The 14,606-nt window shown below is 51.2% G+C and overlaps 1 protein-coding gene across 5 annotated transcripts; it reads left to right on the top strand.

Moving 5' to 3' along the window:
• Positions 1–1,838: 1,838 nt before the first annotated feature.
• KLF11 (Kruppel like factor 11) lies at positions 1,839–12,353 on the top strand. Of its 5 annotated transcripts, none has more exons than XM_033176570.1 (4): positions 1,839–2,032; positions 4,349–4,618; positions 5,707–6,652; positions 10,550–12,353. In XM_033176570.1, the coding sequence occupies exons 1-4, from the start codon at positions 1,991–1,993 to the stop codon at positions 10,828–10,830; spliced, it is 1,539 nt and encodes a 512-aa protein (XP_033032461.1). In that variant the 5' UTR covers positions 1,839–1,990; the 3' UTR covers positions 10,831–12,353. The 5 variants fall into 5 exon arrangements, with proteins under 5 accessions (XP_033032461.1, XP_033032464.1, XP_033032462.1 ...); XM_033176573.1 differs by lacking the exon at positions 1,839–2,032 and adding an exon at positions 2,100–2,127; XM_033176571.1 differs by lacking the exon at positions 1,839–2,032 and adding an exon at positions 2,368–2,717.
• The last annotated feature ends 2,253 nt before the right edge of the window (positions 12,354–14,606 follow it).

Raw genomic sequence — 14,606 nt, 5'->3', positions numbered from 1 at the left:
ATGGGGAGACAGACGATAAGCAAATAACTGAAGTAATGGAAAAGGGACAGTTCATGAAAAGTGTTGTGAAGGAAGAAAACAAGAAGGCCCGCGAGAAGGGGACTGGAGGTCTCCCCAAGGGTGCGTTCGCTAGAGGAGGCCTCTCTAGGTGGACTGCAGGTAAGAGCAAAGGGGCATCTGGGGGAACAGCATCCTAGGGAACAGCAGGTGCAAGGACCTGGAGACGGCAGAGGGGCTGCTGAGACAGGTGTCCAGGAGGAGGCCCAGGCTGTCCTTGGGGGAGTGGGGTGAGTCGTGGGGCTGGAGACGGAGGGGCTGGGTCCCTGCAGGAGCTCACAAGCCACAGTGGGGAGCAGAAGCATTACGCTGAGTACAGTCGGAGCCACTGAAAAGGTTAAAGACCCCTGGGGGTGCTGAGTGGCAAGGGGCTGTGGGAGCTGGAGTGGACGCAGGGAGACCAGTTGTAAGGCGAACGCAGGAGTCCAGGCAAAAGAGAATATTCCAGTCTGTATCTAAGACTTAACTTTTCACATACACAACACCCTGCACCCCTCTCAGAGCCTCCGGGGTCTTCATGAGAGCAGTTTATCACGGTTCACTTAAACCCTCTTACTATTTCAGCAAACACCTTCTCCTCAGCCTGCTCAACCCCTCTGCTCAGAGTGGGCCCCGCAGAAACAAGTGGGGACCAGAGTCCTGCTCAGGTGAGTGGTGGGGCCCGACCTGTTCCCTTGAGCCCAGGCTTCTCTGGCTCAGAGCAAAGCCCCCGGGTGCTGGAATTCTCTCTCTGCTCCCTCTCCCTGGATGTGAGCTTTTAAGGACGATTCCTCACTGCGGCCTCTGCCCCTTGCACTAAGCGCCAACACACATCGCGGCTCAGCAAATGCACGCGCAGTGGACAGACGGTGGGGTGACTCCTCCCTGAGCTGAAGGCTGCGGCGACGCAAATAAACAGCATAGCTCCTGCTCTCCATGAACCTGGCGCTGCAAACCTGGGCAAACCACAAGAGACGCCAGCAACCGAAATACAGGGAGAAAAAAAAAAGGTGCCCTGGACAGCACACTAGATCTCTCCTGCAGGCTCGAGGACTACCCGGAGGGGGCGGCGTTTTCTCGGGGCCTGGGAAGAATGAGCGGGTTTCAGCGGGCGTCTTTTGGGTGACTGCCCGTCTCGGCTTCCCCTGACTCCGTAACAGAGCGGAAGGGGCCCAGTAGACGCCAGAGGAGGGGCATCAGCGGGACACTCAGGCCGAGAAGCTCCGACTCCGGGTGTCTGCAAAAATGACCGGATGCAGGAATGTCGCCTAGAACCAGCCAGCTTTCCGACCTCTCGGGTCATGGGCTCACTCCAAAGAAACGAAGGGAGAGTGACAGAAATAAAAACAACGTTGAAGCCTCTAGGCGGGTCTCCGCTACCGACTGATTCAGCCGGTGGGGCTACAGGAGGTTCCTATAAGCGCGGTCCCCCCCCCCACCCGCACCGAGTCCGAACCCCGCCCTGGGATTTCCCCAGGCGCCGCCGCTGCCGCCGCGGCGCCCTCTCCGCCCCGCGCGCCCCCGCGACCTTTCCCTTACTTTTCAGGGCCTCAGGCCCCGCCCCTCGCTCCGACCAAAACACGTGCCGCGTCCCGCCCTGCCCGATCACGCCGCGGCCAGGCTCCGATCACGCGGCCCCCCGCGGCGCTCATTGGCCGGCCGGTTACGGGCCCGGCGGGAATTGGCTGGCGGCGGCAGGCCCCGCCCCAACGAGGGGGCGCGGTGTATTTTGGTTCGCCTCCGCGCCCCGCCCCGCCGGCCGCTCCCTCCGCGGCCGCCCCGCCCCTCCCGCGCCGCGAGGGCCGCGCCGGGGCAGAGCCGCGCGGGCGGGCGAGGCGCGTGCCGGCCACAGAAGCTCCGGTAGCCGCCACCGCCGCCCGCCGCGCACGTGCGGCCGCTGCTGCGCCGAGCTTACGCCCCGCGGCCGCTTTGTTGCTCCGGGCTGCCCGACACGATGCACACGCCGGACTCCGCGGGCCCAGACGACGCGCGCGCAGTGAGTGGTGGGGCTGCCGCGGCTGGACTACTCGTCTGAGCGAGGGGCGAGGCGGGGGACGCGGTGCGGGGCCCGCGTGCCTATGAAAGCGGGAGGTGGGGCGTGCGGGTCCTCGTTGCGGCCGCGCCGGTGGGGGCCTGGGCGGGCTTTAGAGCCGGGCGTGGCGGCGGCCGCGCGGGGCGCGCCCGCGGCGGCGAGGAGGGGGCGTGTGCCCCGCGCAGCTTTGTCTCGCGCTTCCTGGACGGCCCCGCCCCGCTGGCCGCGCGGCTATTTCCAGCCATGACGTCACCCCGGTCCTGTGAGCCGAACGGCCGTTGGGTGGGGGAGCGGCTGGTGGGAACGCGGCACGCGGCCGTGGGGGCGGGGCAAGAGTTGCTGGCGGGAACGCGACACGGTTCTGGGGGCGGGGCGCGCGACCGTGGGGGCGGGGCAATAGCGCCTGGCGGGAGTGCGGCTCGGCCCTGGGGGCGGGGCAAGGTCCGGGGGCCCGGGCAACGACGGGAGGCGGAAGCGCGGCACGGCCCTGGGGGCGGGGCAACGCCTGGAGGCGGGAACGCGGCACGCGAGCGTTGGGGGCTCTAAGCGTCGCGACCCGGGAACTTCGGGGAGGTATCCGTGGACGTGGGCCGAGTGTGGGCCTCGTGGTGTGCGAGCACTGTGGGCCGGGTCCCTTCCCGTCCGTGTGGTGAGCGGGCCTCGGCGCCGGGTTCTGTGACTTCACAGGGGGTTTCGTGGCGCAGCCTGCGGGACTGAGGCCGGGGATTTGAGGTGGCCTCGTCTTGTTTGATCTCGGGGAACCCGGGCAGACGGAAAGTTTTGATGATTTGGTGCATGGCAAATTGAGAGGAAACGTGTATCTTCGTACATTTAACATTTCTTTTCCTTTTTCATTTTGAGACAGACTCTCGGTCTGTCGCCCAGGCCGGAGTGCAGTGGGTGCACTCCTTGGGAGGGAGGGATATTACTCCCTTTCAGAGTAATATCACCTTCTCACCCCCGGATTGGTTTTCTTTTGGAAGAGATCAGCTCATTCCATCCTCTTCCTCCTCCTCCCCTTCCAGATTAAAGAGACGGTCTGTAATCCCAGCATTTTGGGAGATTGAGGTGGGCGGATCACCTGAAGACGGGAGTTCGAGACCAGCTTGACCAACATGGGGAAACCCCCTCTATAAAAAATATAAAAATTAACCGAGCATGGTGGTGGGTGCCTATAATCCTGCTAGTGGGGAGGCTGAGGCAGGAGAGTCGCTTGAACCTGGGAGGCAGAGGTTGTGGTGAGCCAAGATGGTGCCACTGCACTCCAGCCTGGGCAACAGAACAAGACTCCGTCTCAAAAAAAACAAGGCTGGGCGCCTGTAATCCCAGCACTTTGGGAGGTCAGGGCAGGTGGATCGCCTGAAGTCAGGAGTTGAAGACCAGCTTGGCCAACATAGTGAAACCCGCTTCTACTAAAAATACAAAATTTTCTGGGCGTGGTGACGGACGCCTATAATCCCAGCTACTCGGGAGGCTGAGGCAGGAGAATCGCTTGAACCCGGGAGGTCAGGAGTTCAAGACCAGCTTGACCAACATAGCAAAACCCTCTCTCTACTAAAAATACAAAAATTACGCAAGCGTGGTGGCGGGCACTGTAGTGAGCCGAGATTGTGCCACTGCACTCTAGTCTGGGTAACTGAGCGAGACTCCATCTCAAAAAAAAAAAATGCAGAGGTCCTCTCCGGGATCAGAGGTTTGCTTCCTGTTACCACCTGCTAGCCTTGGGACAGTAACAGATGATTTCTGCTCTGAATCTGTGGAGGGAACTGGTGGAATCGCCATGGGCCCTACCTGCTTGGGGCATGGAGGGAAGGCGCCAGAGTCCCTGAGAGCATCTGTAGGGACACTGCTTTGGCGGCTTTGCCGCTTCAAAGAGCCATGGTCAGGGCACCTCAGCTACTGACAGACTGACTAGATGGCCTCAGTGTTGGCTCCTCTTCCCTGGGCAGCTGCTTTCACTATTTGGCTTGCACCTCAGGAGTTAATTTTATTAATCATTTACCCAAGAAAAATATGAACTTATTAGCCTTTTTTAAGAGTCAAGATTTTTGGTGGCAACACTTGCCGTCTTAGTTCTGTCTTTGAAATGTTGGCTTAAGAGCCAAATTGTCATGAGCATTCTTTGAACATCTTTTACTACAGCTGGTGTTTGTTGCTATGGAGTATTCCATGTGCATTACATGCCTAGTGTAGGCCTCTGGTGTGCATATCCACATGCCTATCATGGGTGGCCTTTGTATTTCCCCTGCACTGAGAAGCCATTGTGTTGTGTCACTTTAGGTTGACATCATGGACATATGTGAGTCCATCCTGGAGAGGAAGCGGCATGACAGCGAAAGGTCTACGTGCAGCATCTTGGAGCAGACAGACATGGAAGCTGTTGAGGCTCTTGTTTGTATGAGCTCCTGGGGTCAAAGATCCCAGAAAGGTGACCTGTTGCGGATAAGACCTCTCACGCCTGTCTCTGATTCTGGGGATGTCACCACCACTGTGCATATGGATGCAGCCACACCTGAACTACCAAAAGACTTCCATTCTTTATCAACTCTGGTAAGAGGAGATGGGAGAGGAGCATTTTTGTGAAATGACTAGAGTAGCTGAACTCAGTGTGTTGAATTCCTTCAGCCGGGCATGGTGGCTCAAGCCTGTAATCCCAGCACTTTGGGAGGGTCAGGCAGGCGGATCACGAGGTCAGGAGTTCGAGATCAGCCGGACCAACATGGCGAAATCTCATCTTGACTAAAAATACAAAACTTATCACAGTGTGGTGGTGGGCACCTGTAGTCCCAGCTACTCCAGATGTCTGAGGTAGGAGAATCGCTTGAACCCAGGAGGCAGAGGTTGCAGTAAGCCGAGATCGCGGCACTGCACTCCAGCCCGGGCGACAGAGCGAGACTCCATCTCAAAAAAAAAATAACAAAAACACTCTTCATTCATTTCTGAAAAATGTGCTCTTTCTATGGATGGATCATACCTTGCTATGTGGTTAATGTCCATGGGATGAAACCTACAGATTAATGTAAGAAAGTGAAAATTACTTCCCCAGGGGAATCTTGGGGTGGAGCTTAGGTTCTCCTGGTGACCCAGCCTAGTATCAGGATATGTGGGTAGTAGCTGGAGAAAGCATGTGCTTTGACATCAGATTGCCTTCGTTGAGTGCAGTAAATCACTATTGTTTTTGGTTGTTTAATTTGCTGCATCTGTGAAAGTACTTGGAAAAATTGCATCTCAGCTTGGAGAAGTTGAGAGTGGTAGGTTGCTAACAGAAGTGGAGATTGTGATTGTCCTGGGCTGGAAGCTTTCTCTGAAAGAAGAGTGTAGAAAGCAGATTTGGAGAGGGATGGGAAGGGCCTGTGGGTTGTCAGGAGGGTTGCAGAAGTGGTCGGCCTGGCGGCCAGGACCTCCTCTCAGAGTTCCCTGCATTGGGCTCTTGTATAGGTTTGGGAGAGGTAAACACTGTGGGAATAAGCTGAGAAAGCAAAGTGCCCCATGCAGCCTTGAAACCCACTGGGATGTTGAAAACAGGGTTAGCCGAGTGTCTAGATGATTCAGTGTAAAGGTGTTGGGAGCATTGTGATGAATTAAGTCCCTTTTAAAATTTAAAGCAACCTTTTCACATGGTGCTTTTGTTTTTTAAGTGCATAACTCCTCCTCAGAGCCCTGATCTCATGGAGCCATCGACAAGGACACCTGTTCCTCCCCAAGTAACAGATTCCAAAGCATGCACAGCCACAGACGTCCTCCAGTCCTCTGCCATAGCGGCCACAGCGCTGAGCGGGGGTGTGGAGAGGGACTTGCTGGGTTTGGAGCCAGTGCCCAGCTCTCCCTGCAGGGCCATGGGGACCAGCGTGATCCGACACACTGGGGAGAGCCCTGCTGCCTGCTTTCCCACCACCCAGACTCCAGATTGCCGGCTTTCTGACAGCAGAGGAGGAGAAGAGCAGTTTCTGGGACACTTTGAAACTTTGCAGGACACACACCTCACAGACACTTCACTCAACACTAACTTGGTGTCCTGTCAGCCCTGCTTGCACAAGTCTGGTGGCCTGCTCCTCACTGACAAAGGCCAGCAGGCAGGGTGGCCTGTTGCAGTTCAGACTTGCTCACCAAAGAATTATGAAAATGACCTGCCCAGGAAAACCACTCCTCTGATTTCTGTCTCTGTCCGTGCTCCCCCTGTCCTTTGCCAGATGATCCCTGTGACTGGACAAAGAGGCATGTTACCAGCTTTTTTGAAGCCCCCTCCCCAGTTGTCTGTGGGGACTGTGAGACCCATCCTAGCTCAGGCTGCTCCAGCGCTTCAACCTGTGTTCGTGGGACCTCCGGTGCCTCAGGGAGCTGTGATGTTGGTCCTGCCCCAGGGAGCCCTCCCTCTGCCTGCCCCCTGTGCAGCCAGTGTCATGGCTGCCGGGAATACCAAGTTGTTGCCCCTTGCCCCTGCTCCAGTGTTCATCGCCTCTAGCCAAAACTGTGTCCCTCAGGTAGACTTTTCCCGAAGGAGGAACTATGTTTGCAGCTTCCCAGGTTGCCGGAAGACCTACTTCAAAAGTTCCCACCTTAAGGCCCATCTTCGCACTCACACAGGTAAGCACCAGGGCAGGTAGCGCATGGGGCACACCAGGAAGCACACTTGGAGCCGCCTTTGGGTGGGAGGGGATCATGAGAACCCCTGGTGAAGGCGGAAGTGTGGCTTTTTCTTTGGTTCTGAAAAGCCTGTACAACCTCCTAAGGCTGGAGTTGTTAGCACAGCCATCAGGAGTTTGCATACAGAGCGCTCGCCCTGGAAGATACAATGTAGTATAATTTGTTATTGTGTCTTGGTAGCTTTTAGAGTGACTCACAGTGCCCCCTTCTGTCCATATTGCAGTAGATGTTTCATGTTTTTTGTTTTTTTTTTAAGAGACCGTGCATTCACATTCAGTAAGTATATCTTACCAGTGTGACTCATGTTTATTGTGGGAAAAGGTCTGGCCAAACTGTAGAAAAGTTCAAATTCTAAAATATTTTTTAAAAGAGTATAGTTTTCTTACCTCTGAGAGTAGTTTTTAATTTAAAGTAAGTCACGCAAGAAACTATGCTGACCTAATGATCTCTCTGTTGTCTAACCAGCTCTGTTCAATAGAATTTTCTGCGATGGTGGAAATGTTTGCCGTCTGTCCATTAGGGTAGGCACTGGCTGCTCACACTTGAAGTGTGGCTAGTGTGTCTAAGGAACTGAATTTTACATTTTTTAATACTTGAAGTTTAAATAGCTCCATGGGACCTGTGGCTGCCCTGCCGCCCAGCAGTGGTCTGAGTGTTGCTGGATAGAGAATCGCTTCCGTAGGTGAGGGCACCATTTCTCAGGGGTTTTTTGAGTTTGTGTTCTGTTGCTGCGATCGTGGTAGCCTCCACGTGTAGAATAAAGTGCAGTCTGGTGTCAGACATTATAGGAGGAACTCTACTACTCCATTCTACTGAGTGGCTGTTTGCTTTGAGGATAAGGCCAAACTTGGCCCATGAAGTACTCGCCTCTGCCCATGCAGAAGCAGCCTCCCCAACGTTCCGTGTCTGATTCCATATTTCCACCCTTCCCCCTTGGCCCTCTGCCCATCTCTGCTTACTGAAACCCTCGAGGGCCTTCCTAGGGTTAGTTACTGGATTGTTTCTCTATCTTCCTTTCTTCTTTGACCCTGGTGGTTTACTGTAGGTCTTACGTATTCTGCCTTTGTTTTGTAGTTATATACTTACCTCACCTGGATATATTCCTGGTGCTCGATACAAGGGCCTAACACTAGGCAGTAAATGAGGGTTGGTCATTTGCGCGGCAGATGGACGTGGGGCTGTGTCAGGGAACGGGACCTGCTCGCCGCTCTTGATGGGCTGGTTGACTCGGTGAGCTCTGCATTTCACCAGGACTCTCCAAGGGAACTTCACATTATACCAGAGCACAGCTTCCAAATTTGGGGAGGTGACTGAATGAGGTTTTACTGTTTATTCCGTTTTCCTTGGTAGAAGTACTGACAGAATGACCTGCAGTGATTGAAACAAGCTACTTCCATGTTTCCTAAAGTACTTCCAATTCAATGACAGGCGTTGCATGGGGACTCACGCCTGTCATCCCAGCACTTTGGGAGGGTAAGGTGGGCGGATCACGAGGTCAGGAGTTGGAGACCAGTCTGACCAACATGGTGAAACCCCGTCTTTACTAAAAATACAAAAATTAGCTGGGCTGGCTGGCACACGCCTGTAATCCTAGCTGTTCAGGAGGCTGAGGCAGGAGAATCACTTGAACCTGGGAGACGGAAGTTGCAGTGAACGGAGATCGCGCCATTGCACTCCAACCTGGGTGACAGAGCGAGACTCCATCTCAAAAAAAAAAAAAAAAAAAATGGCCAGGCATTGTGGCTCATACCTGTATTCCCAGCACTTTGGGAGGCCGAGGCCGAGGCGGGCAGATCCCGAGGTCAAGAAATTGAGACCATCCTGGGCAACATGGTGAAACCCTGTCTCTACTAAAAATAAAAAATTAGTTGGGCTTGGTGGCATGTTTCTGTAGTCCCAGCTACTCGGGAGGCTGAGGCAGGAGAATCGCTTGAGCCTGGGAGACAGAGGTTGCAGTGAGCCAAGATTATGCCACTGCACTCCAGCCTAGTTGACAGAGTGAGACTCCGTCTCTAAAAATAAAAATAAATAACCATAAGAGTTCTGAAGAATCCCCTTCTTGTGCCATTTTGTAAACTTGGGAGTTTTCGTGAGAAGTAGAAACTGGGCAAGTTCACCTTGGATAAGATCGCTTTTTATGTATATTTCTACCAATCTGAAAAATCTTTAAATTGGAATAAGGTAGAGTGAGTGGATGCTACTTTTTTTTTTTTTTTTGAGACGGGGTCTTACTCTGTCACCCAGGCTAGAGTGCAGTGGCACGATGTTGGGCTCACTGCAAGCTCCGCCTCCCGGGTTCATGCCATTTTCCTCTCCTGCCTTAGCCTCCCGAGTAGCTGGGATTACAGGTGCCAGCCACCATGTCTGGCTAGTTTTTTTGGTAGTTTTAGTATAGACGGGGTTTCACCATGTTAGCCAGGATGGTCTCAATCTCCTGACCTCGTGATCCGCCCGCCTTGGCCTCCCAAAGTGCTAGGATTACAGGCATGAGCTACCACGCCCAGCCTATGCTACTTTTTTCCTCTTTTTTAGACAGTCTCAATCTCGCCCAGGCTGGAGTGCAATGGCATGATCTCCACTCATTGCATTCTCGGCCTCCCAGGTCCGAGTGATTCTCCTGCCTCAGCCTCTGGAATAGTTGAGATTACAGGCGCCCACCACCACACCCAGCTAATTTTTGTATTTTTAGTGGAGACGGAGTTTCGTCATCTTGGTCAGGCTGGTCTCGAACTCCTGACCTCAGGTGGTCTGCCTGCCTCGGCCTCCCAAAATGTTGGGATTACTGGCGTGAGCCACCGTGCCTGGACGGATGCTACATTTTTTATTTTTATTTTTTTGAGATGGAGTCTCGTTCTGTCGCCCAGGCTGGAGTGCAGTGGTGCAATCTTGGCTCACTGCAAGCTCTGCCTCCCGGATTCACGCCATTCTCCTACTTCAGCCTCCTGAGTAGCTAGGACTACAGGCACCCGCCACCATGCTTGGCTAATTTTTTGTATTTTTAGTAGAGACGGGGTTTCACTGTGTTAGCCAGGATGGTCTCAATCTCCTGACCTCGTGACCTGCCCACCTTGGCCTCTCAAAAGTGCTGGGATTACAGGCATGAGCCACTGCACCTGGCCGGATGCTACATTTTTTTTTTTTTTTTTTTTTTTTGAGACGGAGTCTCGCTGTGTCGCCCAGGCTGGAGTGCAGAGGCACGATCTCAGCTCACTGCAAGCTCCGCCTCCTGGGTTCATGCCATTCTCCCACCTCAGCCTCCGAGTATCTGGGACTACAGGCGCCTGCCACCACGCCCAGCTAGTTTTTTGTATTTTTAGTAGAGACGGGGTTTCACCACGTTAGCCAGGATGGTCTTGATCTCCTGACCTCGTGATCCACCCGCCTCGGCCTCCCAAAGTGCTGGGATTACAGGCTTGAGCAACTGCGCCCGGCGCTACATTTTTAATTAATTTATTTTTGTTTTTTGGTGAAGATTGGATCTCACTTTGTTGCCCAGGCTAGTCTGGAACTCCTGTGCTCAACTGATCCTCCCCAGCTTCCCACAGTGCTGCGATTACAGGCATGAGCTGCTGTACTTGTACTTTGCCTGATTTATTTTTAAATATATTTTGAAAGATTAGCTTGAAATCTTTGCGTGCTAACATACTGCATTTTAAGTGTGGGAGGAATAAATGCCTTTTGGAGGATTTCTTGACCCAAATCATCCAATTCCAGAATAATAAGATACCACTTTCTTCTGAGTTCGATGGACATGATTTTAAAACGACATGAATTAACCCCTTGAATAAGGTGCTCAGCATTTCCTTTCTCTTTAATATGTATTTTCTCACCCCATAGGGGAGAAGCCTTTCAACTGCAGCTGGGATGGCTGTGATAAAAAGTTTGCTCGTTCGGATGAGCTATCTCGCCACCGCAGAACTCACACAGGGGAGAAGAAGTTTGTGTGCCCGGTATGTGACCGACGTTTCATGCGCAGTGACCACCTGACGAAGCATGCCCGGCGCCACATGACGACCAAGAAGATCCCAGGCTGGCAGGCAGAGGTTGGCAAGCTGAACAGAATCGCCTCTGCAGAGAGCCCAGGGAGCCCACTGTTCACCATGCCAGCCTCTGCCTGAAAGGTCCCCTGGGATATCACCCATGGGGTTTTTAAAAACCTTCTTTTCAGGAATGGAACTGATGGATTCCTCTCCCACTGCCTCACCCAAAAAAAAAAAAATGGTCTTGGGGGCTAGGGGAAGATCGGGGGGCTGGTTTTGATGAAAGTAAGTTTCCTTTCCACTTGGGACCCTGTTCAGTGTCTTTTGTAGTTTCAGAAGATTTTTTGTTTTGTTTTGTTTTTTTAAAGAAATGGTAGAAAATTTGATAATCTAAATCACCAGCATTCAAACAAATATTTCGGCAATAAAGTTTACAAAATCTGGATTTTTATGACCTTTCTATTGATGTTTTGTAGAAATAAGACAGGGTACTAATTTTTATACTGTTTTTTATAAAAATATTTATATTGTTGGTGCTCAAATCACCAATTTCTAGCTAGATCATTTTGCAACCTTCTTTTCAGCGTTTAATAACAAAGTTTTTTATAATGACCCATCTTTTAGTAAACTTGACATGTTATTCCACCAAAAAAATCACAAGTTATCTGGCCTTTGAGATCTTTTTGGAATTGGACCTGGTTGAATAAGGACCTCTTAAAAGGGAAAAATAAATTTTGCAGTCAGCTTCTTCATAACATTTTCAAGGAAATTCTAGGCAATCATTCCTGTCACTCAAGAACTAGAATTTTGGTTGACTGGAACTAGTGAGCTGTGTCCATGGTGTGTCATGAAGGATGTACCCCAGAGAATAACATGAGCCACTGGGCAGATCCCAGGGACCAGTACTTGCTGCAGGATCTAGTCTGTGTGTAATAGTCTTGGCCATGGCTCCGCTGAAAGCAAGCCATTCAGTTTCTTCTTTGTACCTAAAACACCAAAAAAGATAAACACTGAAATCCAGCCTCTTTGTCCATGGTCAGTTGACTCCTTTTGCTGTGGCTGCATCCATACTGTATTGTGGGTAGAGTAACTTCCCAGAAAAAAAGGAAATGTCTGCAGTGGTTGGATGAACTTTCCGCCAGAGTACAGCTTAGCTGAGGTGAGATTCATGTGCAGGCAGGCAGTGCCAAGATTCTGCTTCCTTTGTTTGCCAAATACTAGAAATGCAAGGAAATGCAAGTTATGCTAAATGGCGGTAATACTAGCCAACTGCCTTTCTGTTCATTTTGTTTGAAGGAAACTTTTTTGACCAAACAGAATATTACTTGGAATGGTGAGTCTTACAGTCTACCTAGAAAATGGACGTTTTTCAACTGTGTGAGCACATATCATAGATAAATGAGAGAATGTGGCCGCCTGTGTTCAAGAAGCCACTGACACTGGTTTTTGTTAAACATTGGAAGTTCAGGCAATGGAATAAATGTAGGAACATACAGAATGTTGCACTAATTTGGTAGCCTGGGAATTTTTTTTATTGTGCAGTATGTATTTAAATTTTGTCTGTGTGTTAATTATCGGCATTTACCTTTATTAAAATGATGGTAAGGTGGAATATTGAATAAAACTAGGTTTTGTGTTTTTTTCTTTGTAGTCTGATAAAATTTCCACCTGGTCATTTATTGTATGTTACTTGATACCCATTAACTTGCCCCTTTCTATCAGCAGTTACTTGACACAAATGTGTGTGTTTTTCAGAGGTTTTCAGTTTGGACGCTCCATAGGTGAGTGTCCTGTCGTCGTGAGACAGTGCAGTTGCTGTCTTATGTTGTGCATAGTTCGTGTTTCCTCACCACCCAGTCCTTTCTCCTGCTCATCAAAATAAGCATAAACATTTTTGTACGCTATAAATGGCATCAAATTTGGATATTTTTCTTAATTATGACATGCAAAGTAATGTTAGTCCTGCTAGTATTCTGGTGGATAAGGTCTTTTGAGTATTTGGTTGCTTGTCACAGAACATTCTCCAAGTAGTGCTATTTCTAAAGAAGAGATACATGTTGAAAATGGTTTTGGCCGGGCGCGGTGGCTCAAGCCTGTAATCCCAGCACTTTGGGAGGCCGAGACGGGCGGATCACGAGGTCAGGAGATCGAGACCATCCTGGCTAACATGGTGAAACCCTGTCTCTACTAAAAAAATACAAAAAACTAGCCGGGCGAGATGGCGGGCGCCTGTAGTCCCAGCTACTCGGGAGGCTGAGGCGAGAGAATGGCGGAAACCCGGGAGGCGGAGCTTGCAGTGAGCTGAGATCCGGCCACTGCACTCCAGCCTGGGAGACAGAGCGAGACTCCGTCTCAACAAAAAAAAAAAAAAAAAAAGATGGTTTTAATTTACACTTCCATTTCCTGATTACATTTGGAAATACTTTGTGTAAACCATCCCCCTTCCACCTCCATTTGTCTGTTGAAAGATGTTAAGTTGGAAACAGTTCCTGTCTGAAAGCTATTCTGAGAACCACAAACCTTGTGTGTGGATTCAGCATGGAGCCCCTCAGCTGGTGGCTGTGGGTGCTGATGGCTGCTGGAGAGGAGGGCTCCCCTCGTGCACTTTATTGCCTGGGCAGTTTTGCTTGATCTTTTGTGACTTTGAGCCTTTTAAGTAGTTTGAATAAGACTTAAAATGTTTCATAATTATGTTTTATGTAACAGACTTTGACATTATTTAAATGAGTATGTAATGTAACTTTTTTCTTTGAATCATATAAAACTTGATTTTAAACTGGACGTGCGTCCTGTGTCATTTAACTGTGCCTGGTGGCCTAAGTATACCTAGAGACTTTTTGGAAGAGTCTATAAAATTCATTGTGTATTGGCTCAAACTAAACTCTCCTCTTTGTTTTCTGGAGTTTTAACCTGTTGCTTTAGTTCTTTGGAGGGTCCTTTCCGGAAAAAAATGTGTGAAGAGCCGGGTGTGGTGGCTCACACCTGTAATCCCAGCACTTTGGGGAGTTGAAGCAGGAGGATCCCTTGAGCCCAGGAATTTGAGGCGGCCGTGAGCTACGATCACACCACTGCACCCTAGCCTGAGTGACAGAGCAAGACCCTGTCTCAAAAAGCCAACATGTGAAGTGGCCACTCTGGCAGTGTGTCGGGTGACCCTGTGGCCGTCAGTGCTCATGCCCTGTCTGTGTCAGGGGGTGGCTGCAAAGAGGTAGAATTCAAAGTGGTTTTCCAGCTACTCTGGAAGAAGTGCTTGGAAGTCTCTTCTATTATTCCCCGGCCCAGGATTACAAAGTACATCATGAAGCCAGAGGCTTCACTCTTCTTCCTCCTTTTCCTTCCCAACTCTTGAAACTAAAGGCTGCCATATCCCCAGAAGACACAGCCCCTGGCCACCTCGGGAAGTCTGATTTGTCCCCAGGGGGACCAGACCCTCACCACACAAAAGGTCTGATTACGGAGCGCTTCCTAGAGGGAAGTATTAGATCCGCAAGTGTGATTATCCTCGTGGCAACTGACGAGACTTTTCTCCTGCCTCTTTATTGCCGGGAAGGAAAAGAAAAAAAAAAGGGGGCCAAGGATTCTCTCTTCCCTGGGGCGCTTGGTGACACTTCTTCGACAGGCTTACACTCTCCTATGTGTTCACATGTGCACGAGCGTGCCCCACTCCTGGGAACAGAGAATGCTCTCACGGATCCACCAATGTCAGCAGCAGGTGTCCAGGCAACGTGTGTGAGTGGGTGTAGCATTCCTTGGGGACAAGTGGGCCTAGGTCTTTGGAACAGCAGAGGAAAGTGTCTTATAAAGGGCTGTTTCAGGGAGGCGCAGGGAGCCTGAGCCAACAGCAGCCAAGGGAGGAGGTCCCTGCCTGGGTGAGGCTAGGAGCCCACGGGCCTTCGAGGAGAGACTTGGGAACA

This window comes from Trachypithecus francoisi, unplaced genomic scaffold (genome assembly GCF_009764315.1).
Source record: "Trachypithecus francoisi isolate TF-2019V2 unplaced genomic scaffold, Tfra_2.0 Lachesis_group17, whole genome shotgun sequence".
NCBI classification, from domain to species: Eukaryota; Metazoa; Chordata; class Mammalia; order Primates; family Cercopithecidae; genus Trachypithecus; species Trachypithecus francoisi.
This window is presented reverse-complemented; position numbering and strand designations above follow the sequence as displayed.

Bases quoted from the DNA above. Each gene is read 5' to 3' on its own strand.
- KLF11 (XM_033176570.1), top strand. From the start codon at position 1,991: ATGCACACGCCGGACTCCGCGGGCCCAGACGACGCGCGCGCA. The intron at 2,033-4,348 runs GTGAGTGGTGGG...GTGTCACTTTAG, and splicing joins GCCCAGACGACGCGCGCGCA to GTTGACATCATGGACATATG. The intron at 4,619-5,706 runs GTAAGAGGAGAT...TTGTTTTTTAAG, and splicing joins TCCATTCTTTATCAACTCTG to TGCATAACTCCTCCTCAGAG.